The sequence below is a fragment of the Dipodomys spectabilis genome, unplaced genomic scaffold, assembly GCF_019054845.1.
Source record: "Dipodomys spectabilis isolate Male_0828 unplaced genomic scaffold, ASM1905484v1 ptg000231l, whole genome shotgun sequence".
Classification (NCBI taxonomy): Eukaryota; Metazoa; Chordata; class Mammalia; order Rodentia; family Heteromyidae; genus Dipodomys; species Dipodomys spectabilis.
In genome coordinates, this window is record NW_024870908.1 from 6,339,913 (window position 1) to 6,365,755 (window position 25,843).

Sequence of the window (25,843 nt, forward strand, 5' to 3'; positions counted from 1 at the left end):
GCTGTCGGCTTCCTCCCCGTGACCTCTGACCCGTCGCCCGCCCTTCAGCGGGGCCCACGGGGCTGAGAAGCCGGAGCCCGCGCACCCCGAGGCCGAGAGGCCGTCATGGTGAGGCTCCGAGCGGCGGGCGAGGTCCGGGGACGGGAGGTCGCGGCGGGAGAAGGGTGGCGCGTTCCGGCCGGGCGCTTCCCCGCGAGCCCGGCTTCCAGCCGGGTCCGGGCCGTGGCGCCGGGGTCTGAGGCGGGCGAGGGCGGGGCCGGGGGCGGCGGGCGCGGAGGGCGGGCCGGCCCTGCGCCGGGCGCTCCGGTGTCGGCGGCGTCGCCCGCCCCTTCAGCCCGCCTGGCGGTTGACCATCCAAGCCAACGGCAGAGCTGGGATTTGAACTGGGATCCGGACAGGGGAGACGGCGTTTCTGTGGTTACCGCCCCGGCGGGTCACCTGGGGAAGCTTTAAAAGGCAAGTCCTGGCTGAGCTCTGCCCCTGGGGGTTCTGTGTGCCCCGGTTAGTTCGCGACACGGTAAGGTAGCCGCTGGCTGCCGGCTGGTGCCAGGCCCTTCTCACGAAGCCATGCCGATCTTGCACAGGAGGAGCCTGCAGCTTAGAGAGTTAACTCCTCCAAAGACTTTCCCCCAAGAGTCAAATGCCAGGTTTGAGCACAGGTCTTTCTGTGTCCTGAGAACGCCTGTTTCTCACCACCTTGTTTATCCCTTGCCTTGCCATTGTAACGGTCCCTGACTTATTGAGGACCTGCCATGACCCCTCACCGACCTGGATCATTGATGAGCGTTAACTCACTGAACTCTGAGTCGTCCTCAAGGCCACAACCTAGGGCCCTGGAGAAGTTTGTAACCTAGAAGAGAAAGAAGGGTGACAGTGCATGCCCAGGAAAAGAATGTAGGCTGGGAAGATACAAGTGGAAGGGACCCAGGACAATTTCACAGGGGGTTGGGGTGTGCCATGTGCCCTGTCCCATGCCCAGGATGTTGAGTAGAAAACGCTGCCACGTGTAGAACTAAGTTGAGGCTGGAGGAAGAGGTTTAAATGCCAAGCTGGAAGTAGACTGGATTCACAGACAAAGGTGAATGAAGTACAGGGGGTTAGGAGGTATTTTGGAAACTTTATCTTGGGGAGGAGAGGTGTGGGGGATGACTGGGTTTGAGATTCCAGCTTTGGCCAAAACAAAGCTGAGGGTAAACTGGTAAAGTGTGGGACACTCATTCAAGTACACACTGGACACCTGCAGGTTACTGTCAAGGTTCTGAATACTGTGGCAAATGTCTGACCTTCCTCCTGTCTAGCTGTGATGCCTTGCAGCTGTTTGCTGGGCCTGGGTGATCAGAGCCACTTCCTATTTCAGAATCAGCCTGCCTCTGTGCCCTGGAGGAGCACCTCACACGGGGCTGTGTCGAAAAGCCCAGATCCTCCTGGCCTCCCCCACCTTGTATGTGGTCCTTTGCCACAACTTCAGGGCTTTGGGCCCACATGTGCCACATTGCTCCCCACACCAGAAAGCATTTGTGGGTCCCAGGGATGGAGCCTTGTGCATCTTCTGACCTGTTACCTGCCCGCTGCTTGACCTGAAGTTCTTGGTCTGTCTGTTAGTGATGTTTTGGGGAGCCTTCTGGGAGGAGCCTCAGCCAGTGGCTGTTTGGATCACCTGTGGTAGCCACAGCTGGTAGAGCTCTGCTCCCCAGGACTCCTCAGCTGTAAGAATGGCTTGGCCAAAGCCAGCACTCAGGGAATGTTGGAGCTCAACTAGTGGATGAGAGGGCTGACTGGGCCACCTGATCACCAGATATTAACAGCAAGCAGGATCTGGACCAGAAACAAAGTCAGCTGTTGCTGAGTTCTGCTTTGGACCTGCCACTCTGTTTTTCCACTGTTTTATGTACATTGCCTCGAGGGTCCTAGAGCCCTCCTGTAAGGAAAAATTTCCTTCCTTCCTTCCTTCCTTCCTTCCTTTTCCCTCCCTCCCTCTTTTCCTTCTTTCTTCCTTCCCTCCTTCTTTCTTTCCTCCCTTCCTCCCTACCTCCTCTCCCTCCTTTCCTCTTTCCTTTTTCCCTTTGCTTCCCACCCTCCTCCTCTCCATCCATCCTTTCTCATTGTGTCATTAAGCTGTAATCCCAAGCCCAGCAGTTCACATCCACAATCTGTTTAACCTCGGTGACAGTTGTGTTATTGTGCAGTTTTTATAAATAAGGAAACTGAGACTCATTGGGGTTGAGACTTTCCCAGTCACACAGCTTGCACCATTCTGCCTCCCCTGGAAGAGGTCTCCCACAGGAACCTTGGTGTCCTCAGACATCCGTCCAGCTCCCCTGGCTGGCTGGGGTAGCTGCTGAAGTGTTGCAGGCCATCCTGCCTCCTCTGCAGCCATGGAGGTCTGGGCAGGAGCCACACACAGGCCACCAGACACTTTGTTTGAACTCCGCAGGGGATATTGGAGAAGTCTTCAGTGACAGCCTCTGTTTAGTTGTCATTGTTGTTTCTTGTTGGATTGTTTTTGTATGTGCAGCTCACAGCCTGTTTTGTTTTTATTTTTGTTCTCCCCCCTCCCCCAGTTGTGGGGCTTGAACTTGGGCCTGGGAGCTGTCACTGAGCTCTTTTTTGCTCAAGGCTAGCGCTGTACCACTTGGAGCCACAGCTCCACTTCAGGTTTTCTGGTGGTTAATTGGAGTCTCATAGACTTTCCTGCCTGGGCTGGCTTTGAACCTCAATCCTCAGATCTCAGCCTCTTGAGTAACTAGAACTACAGGTGTGAGCCACAGCCCCCAGCTTCAGCCTCAGTTCTTAATCTGCATTGTTTATCAACAGCCATCTGCCTCATAGAAAAATTACCAGTGAGGGGCTGGGAAGGTGGCTCAGTGGTAGAGCGCTTGCCTTGCATGCTCGAGGCCCTGGGTTCGATTCCTCAGCACCACATAAGCAAAAAGAAAAAAAGCCGGAAGTGGAGCTGTGGCTCAAGTGGTAGAGTGCTAGCCTTGAGCTGAAGAGCTGAGGGACAGCGCCCAGGCCCAGAGTTCAGGCCCCACTTCCGGACCCAAAAAAAAAAAAAAGAAAGAAATAAAAAAAGAAAAATTACCAGTGATTGATTAGAAGGTTCTGTCTGTCTGTGGCAACAGAGGGCTTTCTATGGGAGGTGAGGTTCTGAGGAGTTGTAGGCTGAGGAATCTGGCTGTGTGATCTGATACCCCGTAGAGTCACTGGCTAGCTGGTTAGACAAAACCAGCATTCCATCTCAGCCTCCTGTCCCACTTGGCATGGCTTTAGGCAAGGAGGGCAGAAGTCAGGTGAGATTACCTAGTCAGCAAGTACGCCCTGTTACAGCTGACTCGTTGGGGTCAACTCTGGGCTTGCAATGAAATCAGGGCTTACGAAATTTCCACCTGCTTGGCAAACCCACTGGTGTTTATTCATTCCCTTCATGGCCCATATTCACATCCGGCCTGTTAGGGAAGACAGTGCCTTAGGTCCCACTGGAATCTTAACAGCCCTCTTGAACCTCTGGATTGGATTTCTGATACTAGCCAACTTGCTGTTGCCCTCCTAGGCCCCAGAATGCAGTATAAGGTTCTTTGTGTCTCTGTGCTCCCGTGCTGACCTGAGAGTAGCATAGACAAGGGCTCCGAGCGAGTGAACCAGCGGCTGACCTGATGAACTCACCAGACTCTCCCTGATTGCTGCGTCTGTGCCTCTGCCTCACAGGCAGGCTCCTGAGAGTCAGGACTGCTGTGCTTTGAGTAGATCCTGAGTAACTTCTTGTATCCACTGAGTGAAACGCCAAGTCACAGGACTTTGATAGCCTTGAAAGAATTAAGGATGGATGTTTCTCCCTGGCAAGGTGAAGGCTGGCCCAGAAAAGGCTCAGCAGTACAGAAAAGCCATCATTGGCCCTAGGTGGCAAATGATTTGGTGGTTGACCTGGGACTGTTCCTGTGTTCCAGCTCCCAGTCCAGTGTTTCTTCCTAAAGCTGTTGCTCTTCATCTCCTGTAGCCATGTGCCCTGGGCTTCTCTCTACCTTTCCTGAGGGCCAAGTAGGGGCCAGTCCCCCTCTGGGGGGCTCCAGGGAGTATCTGAAGAAGATGGCTTGTCACTAAAGCCCTGTGTGTCCCCACCCTGATTCCTGGCAGCCTGCAGGGTGGTCCCACTGCAGGCCTTGTGGTACAGCCTGGTAACCAAGTGCCTACCCTGCCCACAGGCCAAGTACCTGGCCCAGATCATTGTAATGGGTGCACAGGTGGTGGGCAGAGCCTTCGCTCGGGCCCTGCGACAAGAATTTGCAGGTAAGTGTGGACCCCTACTCCCCCTGGGCCAGGAGCACCTGGCCAGGCCACATTTTTTCCTAGCGGCCTTGCTGGTTATGAGTGTGGGGATTGCTCTGTTGCTGGGATTCTGCATGCTGGTGGCCCTGTCCTGTCTAGTCCCAGGGGCAGTGGGAGACTTTGGGACAGTCCCATGTAAGGGAGCAAGGTCTGTCTCCAGTGAGGCTGAGCTTCCATGGGCACCCTGGCAGGAGGCAGCAATCTGACCCACCTGCTCACTTCTTTTCATAAGTAAAGTTTTATTGGCACATAGTCACAGCCTCTGGCTGCTTTCAAGGAGAACTAATCATCCTAACAAAAACTGGCTGAAGAGTTAAAAATCTTTTCTCTTTGACCTTTAAGGGAAAGTTTAGTGGCTCCTGACTAGGCTCACTGAAAGGGAGCAGCCACCTGTGGCAGCCTGCCTTAGTGATCTGGGCAGCAGCAGAGTGTCCAGGTCCTGGCCGTTAGTGCTCCTATCCTGCCTGTTGTGTCTTTACTTTTTGGTCATCATAGTAACCTAAAGCTTCCCAAGTTGCCCCTGGGATGAGGATGAGGGTGGGGAAGGATCATCTGAGGCCTGGGTTGGGACCAGGAGCCAGGTTTGATGGTTATACCCTGCTCTTAGCATACCTGTATGTATGTCCATCCTCTGCGTCCCCACCCCCACCCCTCCCCAAGAGAAGCCAATCTTGGCCACCTTTGTTTCTGTATGTCTCCTCTGTGCCACCTTGCCGTGGTGAACCAGTTGGAAGGCTCAAAGGGGGGAATTCTGGGCTGCAGAGGGCTGAGCAATCACCCTCGTGTCCATACAGCCAGCCGGGCAGCAGCTGACGCCCGGGGACGTGCTGGGCACCAATCCGCAGCTGCATCCAACCTCTCTGGCCTCAGCCTCCAGGAGGCTCAGCAGATTCTCAACATCTCCAAGCTGAATCCCGAGGAGGTCCAGAAGGTGAGGCCACCAGACTGGCTCCTGGAGGGGGGGGGAGGTATGGGGGGTGGCTGGCAGAATGGGCAGGGCAGGTGCAGAGGCTCTGGCTGCAGCCAGCCACGCTCTATGGGAGAAGCACGTTGTTTGGGACATCTCCGGCCCCAGGCAGGCTGGCTGCAGACACCACAGCTGGCCATCAGAGCCCCCTCAGTGGTTGCAGAGCCTCCTGGGTTGCCCAGCATGGCTTATGGGTCTCAGGTTGAGGCCTTTAGCCTCCCTTCCTCACATCTGCTTGCCCATCGTCTTACCTTGAAACTGTAAGCTGCTTGCCATCTTCTCTTCCTGCAGAACTATGAACACCTATTTAAAGTGAACGATAAATCTGTGGGTGGCTCCTTCTACCTGCAGTCAAAGGTGAGTGCTCTGCCACAGACCTCTGTCCTGCCTCGCAGGGGCCCCTTGGTTCCAGGCAGGGCACCTAGCAGGTAGGCACTTGGCAGGCAAAGTTGTGCCAGAGTCTCCTCCTGGAGCCCCATCCTCAGTGTCCTCTCCCCAAGTCAAACTGCCACTCCCTCTGGCTGCCCAGGGGCGATGGGGCTAGGACCTTGAGGGAACAGGAGCATGTGGTTGTGGTGTGCTCCAACCAGATCCCAGAGCAGGTGTCCTTATGCCCACTGTCCTCCAGGGAGGCGCCTGAGCCTGGGACAGGAAGGGAAGAGGCCTCGTGCAGGCAAGGGGCAGAGAGCACAGGTTGTGCCCGCTAAATCTTCCTGCTCTCCTCAGGTTGTCCGGGCCAAGGAGCGTCTGGACGAGGAGCTCAGAATCCAGGCCCAAGAAGACAGAGAGAAAGGGACGACACCCAAAACGTGACTGCTCAGCCCCTCCCACCCCAGCCCACTCCTCATAATTTATAGCTTGGTAATAAATGTCTTTTCCGCATTTCCAGAAAGCAGGCTTGCCTTCTTCCCTGGAGGTGCTGGGACCGGGAGGCAGGAAGCTTTGGCAGCCTAGGGACAGACGTGGGGTGAGGTTCATATGTAGCCCTGGGCCACTGTGTGGCCACTCCTTTCTCCTGTGTCCTGTCCTCTCCCAGCCAGGCCCAGACAGCGTGGGGTGGCCTAGGATCAGGTGGCCCAGCTCCTAGGATGTCCACCACACAGAAACCATCTTTACAACTTACTTTTATTGTTTCTTTATAAACTTCCTCTCACATGGAGGAATATATTGTTATAGTCATTAGCTTATCTCTTTTTTTAAAACTCTATGCTAACAGCAATGGAGCCAAGAGGAGGAAAACATAAGCTACAATAGAAAGGCACTTAGAACCTGTTAAAATACTGACATCCGGAATGTGCAAGAACAAACTGACAACAACAAGTACACCGGCCCTTCCAAGCCTGGTCTATCACCAAGTCACATGCTGAGCTAATGTCACCGTCCAGTGCCCTGTTCCTCTGCTCCTGGCCTTGAGTCTCAAACCCCAAACCCCCCCAGCCAGGGACTTAAGGCCTGGGCCCTAACAGGGTGGGGGCGGGGTTTCTGGGTCCTGGGTGAGGCGGAAGGAAGGAGACCAGCTCCCTCCCATCTTGCTCACAGCCCCTTCAAGGGGTAACTAGCCTGGGTCCTGAGCCCAGCTTCGGGGTGGGCCAGGTCAGGGTCAGGGTGACCCCTCTGGGACAGAAGGGCAGTCCAAGAAAGGGTAGGGTCAGCAGAGCTGCTTAGAGGAGGAGAGGGCTACCAAGGACCTCACACACACACTTGGCCGCTCTTTTGTTCTACAAGTAGGGAAATGGGAGGACTTGGCCTCTCCACGGGCCAGGAACAAGACATCTGGAAGCCACCGGTGGGAAGGAAGCAGTGAGTGGACTGTGGGGTAGGAGGTCCTCTGTGGGAGCCCAGCATCCCTGGATTGCACAGTGGGGTTGCAGACCACGTGGGGCCCCAAAGAAGGGAACCACTAAAGGAAGCCACCCTGTCACAAGTCCTCCTCCAGCCTGCTCTTCTCAAGCCCAGGGCCTCCAGGATACAGCCCCCAGAAAGCTACCTCTAGGCCCTCCCTGCATGCTGATGTCATCGTACCTGCAGGCCAAGAGCTGCCTAGGCTATCCCCAGCCAGCCTCCTACTCCTGGGCTGGACCAACGCTCTGCGAACTGCTACAAAACAGCACTGCCCAGGCCAGGCCCAGCAGGATGAGGCCAGAGCTCACCCCAGCCCCAGCTCCTGTTCCCTGAGCCCAGGCTGGCTGCAGCAGGGGCCTGGGTCACTTGGATATGTTGCCAGGGCTGCCTGACACCTCCCTTCCCTAGCACAGGAATCCCGTGGGCCTGCGTCCCACGCTCCCAGGCGTGGTGCCCCTTCCAGCAATGGATGCGGGATGGGGGCAGCTGGCAGAGCGGGCCTTCCTGCCCCAGTGAGCTGGAAGGCACCTTGTCGTAGGGGTGGGTGGAGAGCAGGCTTCTTCCCTGTGGCTCGGGAGGAGGGCCAGGGGGAACGGGTCTGGACAAGCCAAGGCAGGAAGTGAGGGAGGCACCGAGGTGGGGGGACAAGGACTGAGGTGGAGGACAGAAGCTATACGGCAGGGCCTGGAGTGAGGCCTGAGCACCTACGAGCACAGCGCTCCTTGGACAGCAGGTGCAAGCCAAGCCCCCCCTCAGGAGCTGGAGCCAGCAATGACCTTCTAGCACCATCCTTGCTGCCCAGCTCTCCGGGCTGTAGCTGCCCTGGGAGCACCCAGGCCCTGTGGCAGTAGGACATTATTGCTATTCGCAGAAGAGTTTCTGTTCGTCGGGGGACAGCACCCGCGGAGGCCGGCGGGGCTGCTGGGCAGGCGGCTCAGTTCACCACGGCTGGTTTGAGCAGCACGGAGCCAGGTGGGATCACCACCCAGCCCGGAGTTAGCGCTTCGGGGCTGCTGGCTGCCGAGTTGACGCCAGTGGACAGGTCCAGCACGGTGCCTGGCAGCAGGGGGAGTCCATCAGGGTTGGGCCGGGAGCGGCTGCTCTCCGTCCTGTCAAGGGGAGTCTTGCGGCCCTCCATGCCCAGAGCCCTGGCGGGCACTGACCCTCGCCCCTTCTCCCCCTCAGCCTTGCCGCCAGCGGAGCCAGCGAGGAGGGAGACCACAGGCAGGCCCAGTCCACCAGCCCCAAAGGGCGAGGGTAACAGTGGGTTCTTGGCCAGATTGAGGGGCAGGACGGGGCCTGGCAGCCCTGGACCCATGCTCCCCCCTGCTCCAACCCCCCCACCGTTGCCACAGGCCAGGGCACTGAGGTCGAGGGGGCCAGGGGGCAGGGGCAGGGGCAGGCCAGGCAGGCTGGGGCCTCCGAAGAGAGCAGCAGGGTTGGGGATGATGATCTGGGCCCCACTGACGTAGGGGCCGCTGTCAGGGGTGGGCAGGGGTGGTTTGGGAGGTGGGCGCAGCTGCAGGAGCTCCTGCTGCTCCTGAGAAACGAAGTGGCCATGGGCCTTGATGTGCTTGCGCAGCGAGCTGGGGTCTGTGTAGCGCTTGTGGCAGCCAGGCATCTTGCAGTAGTAGGGTTTGTCCACGTAGTGGGTGCGGGTGTGCTTGAAGCGGTCACTCGAGTTGGAATAGCGCTTGTTGCAGCCTTCGTAGGGGCAGACATAGGGCTTCTCACCTGTGGGAGTGGGGGTACCAGATCTGGCTGTGCAGGTGGCAGGCAGAGCAACCCTATCAGGCCCCAGTCCGCTGAGGTCCTGCTGTGTGTCCTTGGGTTCCCCCACCACAGACACGAACACTGACAGGCTGGAGGGGAGCACCTGGCCCAGGGCAAGTGCTGACTTGCTAACTATGCTTTATTTTGTTTTGTTTTTTGCCTTACTCAAAGATGAGTTTTTACCCAGGGCTGTTTTGAGGAATGAAACTCTCTCACCAAAACTTCGTAAGTAGCTGAGATTATAGCCAAGTACCATTACATCCAGCTGTGTATTTATATGGGGTCTTAGAACTGTAGTCCTCTTGATTTCTGCCTCCCACTTAGCTACATTAGAGGCATGAGCCACCACTGTTAGCCTTCTTTAGTTCTTTTTTTTTGGGGGAGGGAGGGAACAGGGGAGTCTTTTGTGGGGCTTGAACTCAGGGCTTGGGCATTGTCTCTGAGCTTTTTATGCTCAAGGCTTAGCACTCTACCATTTTAAGCCACAGCACCATGTCTGGTTTTCTGGCAGTTAACTGGAGATAAGGGTCTCATGGGCTTTCCTGCCTGGGCTGGCTTTGAACCATGATCCTCAGATCTCAGCCTCCTGAGTAGCCAGGATGACAGGCGTGAGCCACCAGCACCCGGCACTTGTTCTTTTTAAGGCAGTGATTAGGTCTGTGCCTGGAGGCCAGAACTGGCTCTCCTGTGGGTTCTGGGTGCAGTGAGGAATAAAGCAGCCCCATCTCTGCCGTCCCTTAGGTGTCACCAGGCAGGGGGTACAGGTGGGATCACTCACCAGTGTGGGATCGGTTGTGGATCTTCAGGTTCTCCAGGCGGGAGAAGCTCTTGTTGCAGGTGGGGCAGCGGTGCGGCTTCTCGTTGGTGTGCGTGCGGATGTGGATGAGCATCTTGTACCTGCTCGGAGGGGAGGGAGGCTCTCAGCCCACTGCAGCCCCAGCCCTGCCCTCCCACCCTCGCCCCGCTCCCTCACCTGGCATTGAAGCCCCGGCCATGGCGGGCGCAGCCCTCCCAGTGGCAGCAGTACCCTGCGTCCTTCTCGGGCTTGACGTGGTAGTCGTTGACGTGGTCCACCAGGTCTTGCAGGAGCTCAAAGAGCTGGTTACACTGTAGGGTGCCAGGTATGGTTCTCAGCCCGCATGGGGCCGTGGCCCCGGCCACACGGCAGTCCTAGACACCCCCTTCCCCACTCACCTTGGCCCAGCGACACACCAGCTGCTTGGGCAGGGGCAGCTCTGGCGAGAGGCACTTGTCCTTGGTGGGGGTGAGGAAGGAGGAAGTGGGCAGGTGCAGAGCTCCCCCAGAGCCCAGGGGCAGAAAGAACTGGAAGGAGCTGGGGACGCCATCCAAGTAGCGCAGGGGCTGGAAGTCCTGTAGGGTGAGTTATGAGGAAAGCTAGTCCGTGTCCCAACTGAGGGCCTCAGGCAGGCCCAGCTCCACGCCCCCCCCCCCCCCCGGAGGTAGGCTGAATGGACCCCCCCAAATGCTCAGGTCCTAATTCTTGGTGCCTGTGGTGTGTGACTTTGTTTATAGACAGGGTCTTTGTGGACAGAGTTAGTTAAGAGGAGGTCCTGCTGGATTAAGGCGGTCTTAAGACCAATGGCCAGGGCTGGGAAGGTGGCTCAGTGGTAGAGTGCTTGCCTTGCAGGCATGAGGCCCTGGGTTCGATTCCTCAGCACCACATAAGCAGAAAAAGCTAGAAGTGGTGCTATAGCTCAAGTGGTAGAGCGCTAGCCTTGAGCTGAAGAGCTGAGGGACAGTGCCCAGGCCTAGAGTTCAGGCACCATGACTGCCAAAAAAAAAAAAAAAAAAAAAAGACCAATGGCCAGTGTCTTGTATGAGGAGGTCAAGGGAGGTTTGGACAGATGCACGCAGAGGGAGGGTGAAGACACAGGCAAGGTTGGAGGGGTGCAACACCAGACTAGCACTCCAGCTTTGAGCCTCCAGAAGCAGAGGGAGCCTCCGCGGGAACCCAGCCCTGCCAACACCTCCAGACTTTAGATTCCAAAAGTGAAAGAAGGCCAAGTTTCTGGTAGTTTTGTTTTTGAGGTGTGTGTGTGCTGAGGCTTGAACTCAGGGCCTCAAGCTCTTGCTCAGCGTTGTCCCTCCGTGGCTGAATCCGACACCTCTTGAGCCAGTCCTCTAGTTTCAGCTTTTTGCTGGCTAACTGGGGAGAAAAGTCTTGAGAATGTGTCTATCTGGACTGGCTTCAAACTAAGACCCTCAGCTCTCAGCCTCCTGAGTAGCCACTGGCAGCTTGAAAATGTCTGTTATTTTAAGTCACCCAGAGAAGCCCACTGCACCTTCTTGCCTGGAATCCTCACCCCTCCTTACCGGGGCTGTGGGCATGGGAGGCAGGTCCCCATTGCCCTGGCGCTCAGGGGACAGGGAGCTGCTGCCATTGGGGGAGTCCAGGCCGGATGGAGGGGACAAGCTGAGGTCCACCAGGGGGGCTGCAGAAAAGCGTCCGTCTACCTTCTCAGGGAACTTGGGGTTCAGCAGGAAGCCTAAGAGAGAGGCACGATTGGAGAGGCGGGGCGGAAGCCAGGCGTCCCAGTGGGCCAGGTCCTAGCGGCTCTGGATCCCCACTGGGACCCCCAGCCACAGGTTTCAGGGAGCAGCTGCTACGGCCGACAGGGTGATGGCATCACCCATTTTGTCCAACCTTCCGCAGTGAGCTCTACTGCGCAAGACAGGAAGTGGGTAGCACCGTCTTCTGGACAGGGCTGGTCTGGCACAGTGGGTAATGGAGACCAGAAACCTGAACACAGGCCCCTGGCTGGCTGTCAGACTGGCAGAAGGAGTCCCTTCGCATTCTCCCCAGGCTCTGCCTACCTCAGAGCTCCCCTCTGTAGACGAGAGGGGCTGGGCTGGGGTGGGCTGCCTTCACAGCCATCCATCTCTGCCAAATGGCACATCTGGTTTTCAGGATCCACTTGGAGGCAAAAGATGGGGTGACTGCCACGCCGGGCCTGAGCACCAAGACCTTTTGAGATGCACTTGCTCGGTCTGGTCCCCAAAATTCTCGCACCCAAGCTGACCAGCAGCCCAACCTCAAAGCCCACGCCCCTTTCCACGTCCTGCCGGAGGTCAACTAGAGCCTTCGGGTCTAAGCACCCTGCCCTGCCCAGTGCCATACCTGAGGTGGGGGAGCCCGGGGAGCCCGGCGTGGGGCTGTCATCCACCAGCCCCAGCTCCCTGTGCAGCGCCCGCTGCCGGGCCGCACCCAGTGTCCTCTCCCGCTTCTCTCTCGCCGCTCGGAGCTTGGTGATGCTCAGCTTCAGGTCGAGCGGCTCGTCCAAGGAGTGCATGGCGGTGGGGGTGGTGAGGGAGGAGGCAGCAGGCAGAAGGGGAGCCCAGTGGGTCTTCAGGCGGGAACCTGCGGAAGGACAGGAGTGTGCTGGAACAGTGGGACCCCAGGCAGGCTGCACCGGCAAGATGTAGCTGGTGGCTCATTCCCGTCATCCTAGCTACTTAGGAGACAGATCCGAGGACAGAGGTTCAAGGACAGCCTCCAATTAATTATCAAAAAGAACTAGGCAGCAGTGGCTCATTCCCGTCATCCTAGCTACTTAGGAGACTAAGATCTGAGGATCGCAGTTCAAAGCCCGCCCGGGCAGGAAGTCCATAAGACTCCAATAAACCACCAGAAACATGGAAGTGGCGCTGTGGCTCCAGTGGTCGAGTTCTCGCTTTGAGCTGAAGAGCTGAGGGACAGAGCCCAGGCCGAGAGTTCAAACCTCACGAACAACAACAACAGCAACAAAAAAGCTGGAGGCATTTGGGTTCCTTTGCATGAAACTGAATGGGGAATTTTGTTTCTTGAAACCAACTCTTCTTATGTAGCCCAGACTAACCTCAAGCTTACAATCCTCCTGCCTCAACTCCCCAGTGCTGGGATTACAGACATGTGCCACCACACCTAGTTGAGACTTGAGTTTTGGAGAGCTAGGATGCGGCCAGCATGACTCAAGGGTAGTTCTCTTCTCAGGAGATGGCTAGCCAAGTCCTGGTAGTCAGATCTGGTAGGACTGGCAGCCATGCCTGGGAAACCTGTCAGCCTGAGTCGGAAGATGCAGAAGTATGCCAGGGACCAACAAACGTCCTCCAAGGTACTGGTTACTCCTCGGCGACCCACTGCCGGTACCCACTGCGCCCCGCTCTCATCTCTTCCCAGCAGGCCTCTACAGCACCAAGGGAAGAACCAGGCGGACAGCTTGAGCCAGGGAAGCCACGCATGGCTCGGCCATGACTGCACAAGGGCTGCCTGCCGCAGGAGCACAGCACAGCCCACCTTTCAGTGAGGCAGGAGAGACATTTATCCACACAGGGCCAGGAGAGACGCAGAGCTCCCGGCTGCCACCAGGGGGCAGCTGGGGACTGTAGTCAGGCGAGACAGGGCAGGGTTGGCAGAGTACAGGAGCTCAGTCATCTGTAACACTTTTTTTTTCCCCTAAGTCGGGCACAGGTGGCTCACACCTGTAATCCTAGTTATTCAGGAGACTGAGAGCTGAGGAGCTGAGGATTGACGCCAACCTGGGCAGGAAAAGTCTGTGAGACTCTTATCTCTAATTAACTACCAAAGAGCCAGAAGTGTTTTCTTTATCACACTGGTGATGATGCTCTCATGGGTTTCATTCTGTAACTTTCAGCCTTCTAGAATACCTCACTGGCATAGTTTTCTTCACATATAATTAGGTCCACTGACCCAGGAACATCAGCTCTTCCTCCCAAGTCCCGCTTCCCCCACGCACAAGAGGGCACCCCTCCCACCCCATGCCACACCTGGCCTTCACACTCTGCCTGCTAACCAGGCCGCACCAGGCCGCTCTCTGCATTTAAGGGGTGGATGCGGTGGGCATACCCACTGTCTAGAAAATACTTGGGACATTTCACCATGTGCATCCTTAGAGGCTGGTGTGGCCCACATGAACCTGGAGCTTCCCAAACCCTCCCACTGGCAGAGAGGGGCCGAGGGTGACCTCTAACTTCCTTGCTCATCCCTTCTCTAAGGCCAAGAACCCTGGCAGACTTACTCCGCCCCCATCTCTGCCCAGCCCTGCTCATCATCCCCCTATATCTCCCACAAGCTCCAAGCTTCTCTCCAAAGCACACAGAAAATTAGATGGTCCCTTCCCTGCCTTGAGACACTGGCCGCTTGTGGGGACCCACGGCAGGCCCCACCGCATGGGCTGCAGAGAGTCAGGGCACAAGGAGGCTGTGGGCACCTGCTCTTGGCCGGGGACCCAGGGCCAGGACTTTCCCTGTTGGAGCCATCACGTGTGTGTGGATGCGTTCTCTCAAGCCAGGCCTGGACCAGAGGCTCCCAGGAATGCAAAGCAGATGGGGACCGGAGTGCCAGCAGCTGCCCCCCTCAGAAACTCAAGACCCTGGCTGGCAGGTGAGTCCTGGGTCTGTTCCTATACTCCTTAGCCTTGAGTTGCCCTCTACCTGACCCTCTACCCCCAGTTATGTCTGTCTGTCTGTGTGTCTGCCTGTCCTTCCACCTGTTTATTTTTAGACACAGATCCAGTCTAACCTCCCCGAAGCTCTACTGTGCTGGGAGCCATGAAGGGAGAGGAAGGAAGTAAATATTTATGCTGATTAAGAATTCAGGAGCCAGGAAGGGCTGGTGGCCTAGTCCCTCTGCTGGCCCTCCCCCCCCCCCCCACGGCATCCCCACCCCACCCCGACGTTCTAGAGAAAGGGGATCACAGGGCAGGATGCTGCTTCTCACTGGCACCCTTGGCACCTGCCCCACTGTCCCATCCTGTCCCTCCCACACCCCAACCCCACAGGGAGCCAGGGCAGAGTCAGAGCCAGGGCACCTGAGGTGGCGGACGCCGGCCCCAGGAGAAGCCCATCTCTCTGGGTGCAGCTAGACACTAAAGCAGGAGGGGGACTCCAGTGCCCCCCCCCATCAGCAGGCCCAGTCCTCAGGGACCCTACCCCACCCCCAACTTCCTGCCACTGGATTCTGCCCAGGGAGGCAGGGGTTCATGGACATAGAGGGCCAGGCATGGCCTCCCCGCCTGGGAGAGGAGGAGGAAGGAGCCGCCCCGAGCCCACACCTCCCAGCATCCCCCTGCCTAGGTTTCCTCTGAAGTTGGTCCCCCAGGGAGATGGCCTATAACCCCACTCATGGTCTGACCTTGGCCAACCTCTAAGTGGCCCTTCCCTGCCCCCCTCCCTGGCCGGCAGCAGCCAGTCTGCGCTCGGCTCTGCCTCTTTGTTCCAGGCTGGGTGAAGAGGACAGGCTAGAGCCAGGTTCCTGCTCGCCTAAAAGCTGGGGCCCAGCCCCTCGCACCCCAGGTTTAATGCTGGAGGGGAAGTGGTGGAGGGAGTGAGCTCCCTCCTGCCATGCCCACCCAGGGGCCCCCTGGGTGAGATCTGGCCCCAGTGTACCTACTGTCCCTCAGAACTGGGCTGTCACAGGCAGGTGCTCCTGCGGGGGGCGGGGGGGGGGGGAGGCTCTGTGCTTCATTCTCCCTTCTGGGGAAGGCAGTGCGCAGCTGCGATCACTGACAATGCTACGTCTGGGAGCAGTGCTCGCCCCAGGCCACTGGAGGTCCTTGCCACACCCACCCACGGGGCGGCAGGGAGGGCAGCAGGGAGGCCACACCACCGTGCGAGCTGCCCCGGACCTGCAAAGCTCCCCGCGCTGCAAAAGGAACTAATTAAAGGAGAGGGAGCGGAGGAAGCAGAGAGGGAGGAAGCGCGCGGGGGTGGCGGGGGACCACCGGGGATGGAGGGGAGGGGGCGAAGGCCCTCCCCCACCCCACCCCAGGGCGGGGGTCACCCGGAGGGTGGGCTGCCCTCCCCTGCGTACCCCCTCTACGGGGCCGAAACAATGGCTGCCATTGTGCGCGCCCCTGGCCTTCCTGCACAGAGGCCCCCAGCTGCAGCAGAGAGGCAATGGGAGGGCGCCCGGCCCAAGGCCCACCAGCCATTCCCCAGGGCGCGTTTGGGAAGAAGGCCTCCATCTCTACCCAATGCCCAATGGGGTAACTGAGGCTGGAGGTCACTAAGCAAACAGGAGCAGCTAGAATCCTGGGGAGGGGGGGCAGCAGACTGGCCCTGAGCCTGGGGGAGGGGAAGGGGGGCAGAACAGCGGGGTGTCTACACTGGCAGACAGAGGACAGGGGCCTTTGAAAAATAGAGGTGCATCCCTAGCCACCCCACAGCAGTAAGGGGCCTGGTGAGTGGCTGCTATGGACCAGTGTTGGGCAAGGGCAACACGAGGCTCACCCCCAGATTCCTGGGATAGTCCCGAAACTGCCCCTTTGGTTAGCTGTGTCAAGTAATGCCTGGGACTTGGGGTTAAAACCTGCAGACACACAGCTCACAAGTGCATGTACCGTTAGCTGGGCCTTCTCTGTGCGCGCCACGGACTGTGCACACTCTGCTCTTACAGAGGGGGAAACTGAGGGCCAAAGAGGAAGGCACCTGCCCCAGGCTACAGGAGTAGATGAGTTGCAAGTCGTGGGTACAGGCAGGATGACAGTCCAAGGACATGCCAGCCAGCACCTGCTAGGGCAGGGGCTGTTTCATTCCCATTTTACAGATGGAGAAACTGAGGCTCAGGGGAATTAAATGACTCACTCAAGGTCACGGGGCTTTGTTCATGGCAGAGCCCCATTTCTTAGCAGCTCCTGTGCCCTTAGACATGGGGGAAGGCAGACAGGGAGCTTAGGCTAGGCAGCCCCTCCCTAGAGGGGCTAGAGGCGGAGCCCTGAAGAGGCGGGGCAGGCAGTGGGTGGGCGCTGTAGGGGCTGGACGGGGTGGAGGGCAGGAGGGGGGGTACCAGGAAGTTTGGAGAGCTGAAGGCAGAGCCCTTGCCAAAGAAAACGGCCTACAGCCCTGCATTCCTGGGAACCAGCTGAGGCTCCCTGCTCAGCCCAAGAGCTCCACCCTCCTTGGCCGCCTAGCATGGGGGGCTGCGGGACAGGGGGGCAGGCCCTCTGGCCAGCCCCCCTTTCCTGACCAGGGAGCAGTGCAGGGCTCCAGATTCAGGTCTGACCACCACTTGAGCCCCCAACCCTGCTCTCTGGCTTTCTGCCCACGCCGCCTGAGCCCCTCATGTAGAGTGGCGAAGTAAGGGGACCCTTGATGGAGCTTTGAGGAGAAACCATGTGCCTGCTGCACATCAACCATTACTTAAGTGTTTCCCATGGGGGTGTGCTAGTCAGCATCTCCAACAGAGCCTAGCACACAGTAGGAGCGTCAGCATCATCCTCACACGCCTTGTGGCTGTTTATTGCTGAGTGACCCCCAGTCTTCATCTCGCCCCAAACCAGAACTTTGGCTTTGTCAAGGCTATTGCCCATGCGGGAGTCTTAGGCCCCCACTGGCCTCCGGAGCCGGTCTGAACCGGAGGAGCTGGAGGGAGGTGGCTCAGCTCAGGGCCTGGACCTTGCAGGTCCCAGGAGACGGCCTGGGCCGGCAGCACTTCCTGGATGGGCCTATGGGGGTTCCTCTTCCCTGGGAACTTCTGGCGAGACAGAGCGCCCCTCCCCAGGGAGTGGAAACAGAAATATAAACTGTCATGGGGACCTCAGGAAAAAACAAAAAAACCCAACTCAGCAGTGGCCAAGTTTTTCCAGAGTCAGGTACCTGGCCACAGCCTCCCGTGCCCCCACAGGCTGTGGGGCTCAGTCCCTGTCACTCATCTCTGAGCCTTGGCTCCTTGATGGCAATGCAAGAAGCCACCATCGTGGTGGTGTGGGAGGGGGGGATTCAGGGCACCCTCAACCCAAGGCTCCTGATGAGCCCTGGAGCAGTGCCTGCCACACAGAAGATGCTTGCCAACTGGTAACCCTGAGGGCTCATTCACACATCCGGGCTGGGGTGCCCCACAGAGCACCCCCCCCCCCCGGGCCTGCCGGTGGGGAGGGCGGCCGGGGTGCACGCATGCTCGGACACACCTCCGCAGCTGTCCTGCTGCAGGGCTGGTATGGCACAGAGGCCTCCCAGCGTCCCGGTGGCCCCGGGCCCCCCTCGGTGGCCCCCACCCCCAGCCGCCTGCCCGCCTGCAGCCACCTTTGCACAACTATGTCTGGTATTTTCCTGTCTGCCCAGCTCGGGGGTGGGGGGTACACGGGGCCATGAACGCCGCCTGCACCTGGGCCTCAGCCAGAGACGAACCCGCCAAGCGGCCCCCACACTGCCTGCCTGCCTGGAAGGGAGAGAGGGCTGGGCCGGGCCAGCCAAATCCCTGGGAGGGGCAGGCACCAAGAGAGCCAGACAGCAACACACACCCAGCCAGGCCAGGCACAGGCAGAACTGCCATGGTTGTGGGGGGGAGGGCCTGGGCGCTCAGCAGAGCACTCTGGAGTCGGCACAGCCCTGGGCCAGCATCCCATAGGACGTGAACTGTCACTCCCATACACACACGTCACACCTGGGCACACATGGGACTCAAGCGTCACCCCATGTTCCAGGGTCAGGATTCAAGACTCAGGAGGCTGCATGGGTGGGGGGGAAGGCAGGTGTGGGGTTCAGTCCCCAAAAAGAAGGACACTACACTTTTCCCAAGCCATGCCTGGTGATGGACAGATGCCACCAGAACTTCTGAGGAGTCGGGGGGGGGGGGGACGTCCAGTGCCTGTGGTCCACCTCTTCCCACGGCCTTGGGGCAGGCACCAGGCCACCAGGTACCACAGCACCTGGCAGCTGGGCACGGGGGGGGGGGGGGCCGCTCTGGACTTTGGCCCTTCCCTCCCCCCTCATCTCATTTATGCATTCCAACACCAGGCCCTCCGCTGGGTTCCAGGGGGCCCGTGGGTAACTCAGATGGAACGGGGCCTTAAGGGCACCCAGAAGCACTTAGAGACAGGCTGCTGTGCTGAGGGTTGGGGGCAGGAGCCCAGAGCCCAGGGTTGGTCTCCGTGGCCAGCGACCAGCCGACAAGCCTCCCACGCACCATCCCGGTTCCTCTCATGAGTGAGGTGCACTTCTCCCGATTTTCGCCACAAAGTAGACAGCCAAGGTGATGGTTCACAAAGCAGTTTCAAGTCCAGTGTCCTGGACCTCAAAGCAAGCATGGCCCCAAGAAGCCCACAGGAAAGGCCATCACAAGGGGCTAGGCAGGGACCTGGAGGACATGAGCGAGAATGCCACCGGCCATCAGCCCAGAGCCGCCCTTTCATGGGCTTTCCTTTCCCCAGAGCCGGAGGCTCACCTCACAGCTCCCGCTTCCCAACCTCACACCCTCGTATTCTCCTACAGCTGCCATTCCCTTCCTCTAGCAAGTCTTCTCTGATCCGCCCTCTCCAGCTACTTCCTCCTGAGTGCCCAAGTCAGCCAGTCGAGGCCTGGCCTTTTCCCTACTGCTTAAAGCAGCAGTGGCCCTCAGCCCAGGTCCGGGCTAAGCATCACTAGTGCTGCGATGTCACCAGCCCTGGAGCATGCCGTGTGCCTGGCGCTTGCAGTGCTGCAGGCGCTGCCCCCTGACCTTGGGCTCCAGGCATTCGCGTGGCACTTGAAGCTTTCTCCCAGGGGCAGGGACCAGGGCCCTGGACAGCCCCAAGCCCACCGGAGATGAAAAGACAGCATACAGCACCCCGGCCTCAGAGCCCCCTCCCTCCTTCCAGAGGAAACTGAAATCCCCAGGACTCAGAGCTATAGAATCAGCCCAGACCCGATTTGATGTGGGGCAAGGCCTTGGGCCTTAGTTCCCCACTGGATTGGACTGAAGCCGGAACACGCTAGAACCCCTTGACCACACGGCACCGTCACTCGACCCCCTCACTTCTCACGAGCACCTGGTCTTCAGTGGGTGTTGGCTGAGTGAGCGCATGGGTAAGTGGGTCCACTATCCAGGTGCAGTGTGGGTAGGAACTGGACAACCTGAGGCCCAAAACGGGGAAGTGGTTCCCAAGGTCAAGGTTGGAGGCTGGGCCTGACACAGAGGTCGTTTCTTCCTACCTGTAAGGGGGAGGGGGTGAGTAGGAGAGACAGATGGACAGAGTGACCCTCCCTGGGGAAAGTTCACCTCCCCAGTTTCATCTCCTGTGAACGCCTCCCCCAGTCTGGGCCCAGAGTAAGACCAAGCATAGAAGCCCTCACACACAACCTCCAGCCTCTACCCTCTGACCTTCTAGGCCACCATCCTTCCTCACCCACTTTGGGCAACAAAACGTTCAGAACCAGAGCGGCCTCCAAACTCAGCCTGTCATCCCCTTCCAGAGGGAGATGCCCATCACGCAGAGCCCTGGCAGACTTGGCAGACGGACTCCAGCGCCATGCGACCAGCCCGGTGGGTGAACAGTGAGTGGTCGCTTTTTTGGGGGGTGGGGATGGGCAGGTATGCCAGGCTAAGAGTCGGCAGCACCGGGGTGGGAGGAACATCAGAGGATGACGGGGGGGGGGGGGTGACCCTGAGGACTGGGGGGGAGGGGACACTGCAACTGGGGGGGTCACTGTGCCTGAAGGAGACGCCAGGGGCTCCAGATAGAGAGGACCTAGGGGAGAAGCAGCCCAGGCAGGCTGAGACTGGTCAGCCAGACCTATGGGGGGCTGGCAGCAAAGGAGGAAGATTGGAGGGGTTTCCTCTGGTCACACATTGCCCCCCCCCCACAGACACAACAAGCCCTTGTCGTGGGGTGGGGGAGGACAAGGGGCACGGGGAAGGGGTGGGGGCGGGTGGACTTGGGTGGATTCCAGGCTAAAATGACATTTCAGACTCCTAGATGCCACCTCTCCTTTGTCCCTCCCTGACATCAAAGTGACCTCACACCAAGCCCCTGGATGTCCTAAAGCCTCATTTCTGTCTACATTCCCCAGTGGGGAGGGGGCATTCCTGGCTGAGCACTGGTCTGTGTGCGCTGTGCCGGGTGCACAGCCCCCGCCCCCCCAAAGGGACTGTTTTTCCTGGAGGCTCCCAGTCTGGGCTGACTCAGTAGGCTGGGGTCTCCTGGGGCCTCCACCGCTTCCCCACCCGCCTTCAGAGGAGGGGACCCAGGGCTGGGTGTGAATCCCCTCCCGGGCAGCCATCTGCCAAGGCTGGAGCATGCTAGTGCGCGCGCACACACACGCATACACACACACACACACACACGCATCACACTCAAAAGCTGGGGCACCTCCCTGCCGTGGGTGCTACCTGGCCCCTCAGGCAGCCAAGACAAAGAGCGTGAGAAGCCAGTGCTACTGGACAGTCCCTACAGTGGCCAGCCTCCACCATCTTCACGCTGGAAGAGTCTCAGCCCTCCCATCCCCCACCCAGGGCATGGAAGCCCCCCTCCTCCTCCTCCCCACGCCCCTCACAACCCTCCCGCCCTGCCCCTCGCTCATCAGAGCCTGTCTCCCTCCCACCAGGGGTAGAGGATGGAAGGCCAGCGCCAAGGCTTCTGCACCTGCCCAGCCTGGAGGCTCAGAGGAGGTGTGCCAGCTGGGACACCAGAGAGGGGTCACCCAGGTCGGCCTCTGCGAGAGCGGCTCCTGATAAACGTCCTGAGATCCTCGAGCCTCAGAGCGGGAGAGAGCAGTGCCCCCCTGCCTCCCCCATGGAGAGGCCTGGAGCCACAGGGTGGGGTTCACCTGCACAGGAAGGGTCCATGGGGGGTGCAGGGTGCAGAGCTGTCAAGGACAGGGCCCCTTGCTACTCCCAGGCTAGGAAACTGGCGGGGGGCCCCCAGCCAACACAGGCCCCATGCCCCTTGACCTCTTCCCATCCTGAGCCCCAGTTTCCTCATTGTCTAGTAGGGATACACAGACCTCTCTCACAAGGCTACGACTCCAGGTAAGAGCAATGGCCCCTACAGTGGAAGGCATTTGTGCTGGTTGGATTTCCCCCCCCAAGGGTGATTAGGGATCCCCCACCACCACCACTAGCACCTCCACCACCAACACCGGCAGCTCATTCCCGTCCCCGAGATCAAAGCAGTGGCCCAACTCTGGTCCCATCAACACTAGAGGTGTTTGTCAAAAATTGCCCAGTCCCAGACCCCAGCCACACCTGAAGTAGAATTCCCCGGGGTGGGGACCCAGGCAGCCACCTCGGAAACTACCGAGTCAGCAGCTGTGTCCTAGAAGTCTGGTCTAGGCCGTGGTCCCTGTACCTAGGCTAGGGCAGGGCTGGGGGTACGCCACCCCTACTTGGGTGTCCTCTAGGAGGTGAACCCCCAGGACATGCCAGGGACTCAGCCCCTCTCTGGGGACCTTTCACAGTCCATGGGAGAGACACAAACAGGCAGCGAGGAGGCCCATGGTCCTGGAGACTGCCACCTTCACCATTCAGCTCACTGCCGGCCTTGCCAGCGAGGATGTCCCCATCCCTGAGGTCAGTTATCAAAGGGAGGTGTCCCAGCACCCTCTAGGCCCCGGTTGCCTGCTGTGAGCTATAAAATAACCATCAAAACCTGCACCCAGCAGGGAGGAGATGGGGGGCTGGCCTTCTGTGGCCTCAGAAAAGGCAGCACCCCCTCATTCCACCCTGCTCAGGGCCTCTCTTCTGGAATCCAAATTTCCCACTTGGGCAAGGGGCCTCCTAGGCCTCTTGCTGGATGCAGGAACCTGAAGAGGTGCATAGGGCTGGGGTTGGGGGTGTGCTCACCAGGAGCAGGGTCCCAGATCAGTTCCCAGCATGCCTCCTGAAGAGCCCCACCCCACATGCCTCCCGAAGAAAGAGCCACAGGCCCCAGCCCTAACATCTGGTCCCTCAGCCACAGCTGCTGCCCCCCCATCCCGAGATGGCCCCAAACGCTGCCCAGCGCAGGTTTCCGCCCCCTCGCCCGAGTGGGAAATTCAGATTCCAGCCGAGTCCAGCTGGGTAGATGGAAAGGCACACAGGGAAAACACATTTTTCCCTCCACACTGCGCCAGCACAGACCCTGGGAGGATTAGATGGCCTGGAGACCCTCCCACCGCCCAAGACCAAGGCTAGCCAGCGAATAAAGACGGAGGGGCACTGGGGGCAGCAAAGGTGGCGTCCAGCCTCCCTCCAGGCCCAGGGGAGGGGCCCTGGCAGACCTTTGTCTTCCGGCTGACCAATGCAGCCTCTAGTTCCCCCCCCCCCACTTGCGCTCATAGGCAGGGGGGCCTGGGCAGGAGAAGCAATGGCTGTGGCCACCCCTTCACAGCTGGGCTTTTTAGAAACAAAAGCTTTGGGGAGATGTGGTCCGCACGATTGTTTAAAATGAGGTTTTGGGATGTCTGTGGCATCCAGTTATTCATGCTGGATCCTCCCACGGATAATTGAGAGTTGGCTTTTGTTGGACTTAGCCTCCTCCCCACCCCCCCCCCCAGCCTCAGTCTTCTCAGGAACTCTTGAGTTCAGGAAGCTCACCTTGTCTGACCCCTCAGTTTCTACAGATAAGGAAAGTGAGGCCGGAAAGGGGAGGAGCCAGCTCCAGGTCCCTTGGTGATGATGCCAGGATTTGAACCCAAGACATCAGACTCCCAGACCAGGGGCTTTTTGAATTCATCCCACAGACTGAGGCGTAGTCCCACAAATCCCCCAAAGCCACTGACCCCAAAAGCAATGGTGCCTGGAAGTGGGGTGACTCACTGTCTGGCTTCCCAGGGCACCCCCTCCCTATTGGGAGAGGGGGACTGGCAGGTGTCCCTGTGCAGAGAGCCAGAAGCAGGGAGAGGCCCCCCAGGGGACCTGGGACAGGGTCACTCAGGGGCCAAAGAGCCCCAGCTGGAGGGATTTAGCACAAAGGTCAAAGGTCACAGACAGGGAAGGACTGGCAGGCATAAGGGGTCAGGGGGGTCAGCGTTAATGGCAGCTCCGGAAAGGAGGGGGGAAGGGAAAAGGCTAAGAAAACAGGACTCCTTCCAAGGGGTCCCCACGCCAGAAAAACCAATGTTCCAACCGTGTGGCACTGCCTCCTGCCTGGCTGGCAGCAGAGAGGGCCAAGACGGGCTGGGGGCAGGTACAGAAATGGATGGGCTGGGCTGGACTAAGCAAGAGGTGACCTGGGTGGGGGGCTCAGGTGCAGTCCCTCCCCCCAGTTAAGGCCCAGCCAGCTGGGAGGCCCAGCCTGGGCAAGGGGGTGGGAAGCAGGGGGGAGGGCTCCGAGGTCACCAGGGAGGGACGCGTGGGCCGGGCTGGGACAGCTGTGATACTATGCCCCAGGATGGGGGCCTGGGGAGGGGTGGGCGGTGGGAAAGGGGCGCATTTCCCTCCCCCGAGCAGGGGGGGGGGCTTTGCCAGACCAGAAGAGGGCACAGCCGACTTCCCCCCCTTCTCCCTGCCAGGATGCCAAGACAGCAGGCCGGATGGCTGCCTACCACACTCAGGGTGGCAACCCCCAAGAGCCACTGCCCAGGAGGCCCTAGCTCCGGCCCAGACCAAGACCCGCAGGAAGCCCAGGCCTTGGCCAGGTCCCCGGCCGGCCTGGCTGCCCCCTCGGTGTCAAGTGTTCCCTCCAGAGCCAAGATCCTGGGCCGCGATGGCTGGGGTCCCAGGCCTCCTCCCAGGATCCCTTTCCAGCTTCCCAGGCCCCAGGGCAGGGCCGGGCAACTCCCCGCAGCCGCGGCTCCCCGCCACCCGCGGCAGGGCTGGGCGGACGGGCAGACGGCGGCCCCGCGGTGCCCGCGGACCCCGCCGGGCAGGGCGGCGTGCCAAGGCCTCCAGGTGCCAGCCTGGACTCCAGCCCCATCTCGGGGGGCCTCGGGGAGCGGCGCGGGCACCTCCCTCCCCGGGGATGCACCTGCCTCGCCCCCTCCGCCGCCCTCCCCCAGACCCACCCGGCCCCGGCGCTCTCGGAGCCCCGGGCTCGCGTCCCCCCGCGCCCTGCCCCTCACCTGCTTCCCTCCGTGGGGCAGGGGAGGACCGAACCCCCGACCTGCCCCCGGCCCCCCACCCCACCCGAGAGTGACCCCAGAACCACCCGGTTCCGGCCTAACCCCGGGCAGTCCGGAGGCTTCCCGGGCGAGCGCGGCTCCTCCCGGACCCCGCGGGGAGGGGCGGCTGCCCGGTGTCCGGACAACTTCGTGCCCCGGCCCGGGGCGCCGTCCTCTCACCCCGCAGCGCCCCCCGCCGCGGACGCCCAACTTCCCCGCCGAAGTTTGCTCCCCGCCCGGGGCCGCGGCGGCGGCTCGGCCGGGTCCGGAGGCCCGAGGGCGGGAGGCAGGGAGGAGAAGGACGGAGCCCGCGGGACGGAGCCCGGCGCCGCGGAGGAGGGAGCGCGCGAGCCCGCGAGCGAGCGAGCGCGGGGGCCTGGGCGAGGGCGCACAATGGCCCGGGGCGAGGCGCGGGGCGGGGGGGCTGGCGACCCCCGGGGGCCCCCCGCGAGCCCCGGCCCGCTCCCCGGCCCCGGCGGCGACCCCCGGCGGGGGGGGGGGGCTTCCTACCTCGGCGGCGCGGCGCTGGCGCTCGGGCCGCGGGCTCCGGCGGTCGGCGGGGGGCGAGCGGGGGCGGGGCGGGGCGGGCGCGGGGCCGGGGCGCGGGCTCACGGGGCGCGGGCTCCCCTGGCACGGCCGCCCGGCGCCCGGCCGCTCCGCCACATCTGCAGCAGCTCGGGCAGGGAAGGTGGCCGCGGCGGCCGGGCCGTGCGGGGATGTCTGCGCGAGGGCGGGGGGAGGCGGAGGGGCGGCGGGAGGAGGGCCGGCGGCCGGGAGGAGGGGCGCGGGGGGCGGCCTCCCTCCCCCGCTCGCGCTCGCTCCCGCCCTCGCCGCAAACCCCTCCAGCCGCCGCGGCCCCAGGCCCGGGGCGCCAGCTGCCAGGCGGGGCGTGCGCGTCGGGGGGAGGGGGCGGCCGGCTGGGCCGGGGGAGGGGCGCGGAGGGGAGGGAGGAGAAAGGAGGGGACGGGGGCGGAGGCGGGCGGCCGAGCGGGCACCGCGAGGGAGGGAGGGAGGGAGGGAGGGAAGGGGGGCGAGACGCGCGCGGCCGCCCCGCCCCCGGCCCGAGGGCAGCGCTAGGACACGGCCAGGAGGTGGCCTGGGGGGGACCCGAGATCCCCCGCCCGGGGGAAGCCCAGGAGGGGCGGG

The 25,843-nt window shown here is 60.6% G+C and overlaps 2 protein-coding genes across 2 annotated transcripts; one reads left to right on the plus strand and one right to left on the minus strand.

The window, feature by feature from the left end:
• Positions 1 to 6,174, plus strand: Pam16 (presequence translocase associated motor 16). Its single transcript, XM_042698093.1, has 5 exons — positions 1 to 108; positions 4,200 to 4,284; positions 5,118 to 5,254; positions 5,582 to 5,647; positions 6,017 to 6,174. Exons 1-5 carry the CDS (start codon positions 106 to 108, stop codon positions 6,101 to 6,103), a joined length of 378 nt encoding a protein of 125 aa, XP_042554027.1. The 5' UTR covers positions 1 to 105; the 3' UTR covers positions 6,104 to 6,174.
• Positions 6,175 to 6,399: 225 nt separating this feature from the next.
• Glis2 (GLIS family zinc finger 2) lies at positions 6,400 to 25,247 on the minus strand. The gene is made up of 7 exons (XM_042698380.1): positions 25,208 to 25,247; positions 12,045 to 12,284; positions 11,240 to 11,412; positions 10,100 to 10,276; positions 9,879 to 10,012; positions 9,684 to 9,802; positions 6,400 to 8,866 (listed from the first exon to the last, which is right to left on the minus strand). The coding sequence occupies exons 2-7, from the start codon at positions 12,214 to 12,216 to the stop codon at positions 8,067 to 8,069; spliced, it is 1,575 nt and encodes a 524-aa protein (XP_042554314.1). The 5' UTR covers positions 12,217 to 12,284; positions 25,208 to 25,247; the 3' UTR covers positions 6,400 to 8,066.
• Positions 25,248 to 25,843: the final 596 nt, after the last annotated feature.

What these genes read in the sequence shown, in the direction of transcription:
- Pam16 (XM_042698093.1), top strand. An exon ending in CCTGCGACAAGAATTTGCAG is followed by an intron (nt 4,285 to 5,117) that starts GTAAGTGTGGAC and finishes GTGTCCATACAG; the next exon opens with CCAGCCGGGCAGCAGCTGAC. An exon ending in CCTTCTACCTGCAGTCAAAG is followed by an intron (nt 5,648 to 6,016) that starts GTGAGTGCTCTG and finishes TGCTCTCCTCAG; the next exon opens with GTTGTCCGGGCCAAGGAGCG.
- Glis2 (XM_042698380.1), bottom strand. Translation starts at nt 12,216, where the DNA reads ATGCACTCCTTGGACGAGCCGCTCGACCTGAAGCTGAGCATCACCAAG. An exon ending in GGCCGGGGCTTCAATGCCAG is followed by an intron (nt 9,803 to 9,878) that starts GTGAGGGAGCGG and finishes CCCTCCGAGCAG; the next exon opens with GTACAAGATGCTCATCCACA. An exon ending in CCACAACCGATCCCACACTG is followed by an intron (nt 8,867 to 9,683) that starts GTGAGTGATCCC and finishes CCACTCCCACAG; the next exon opens with GTGAGAAGCCCTATGTCTGC.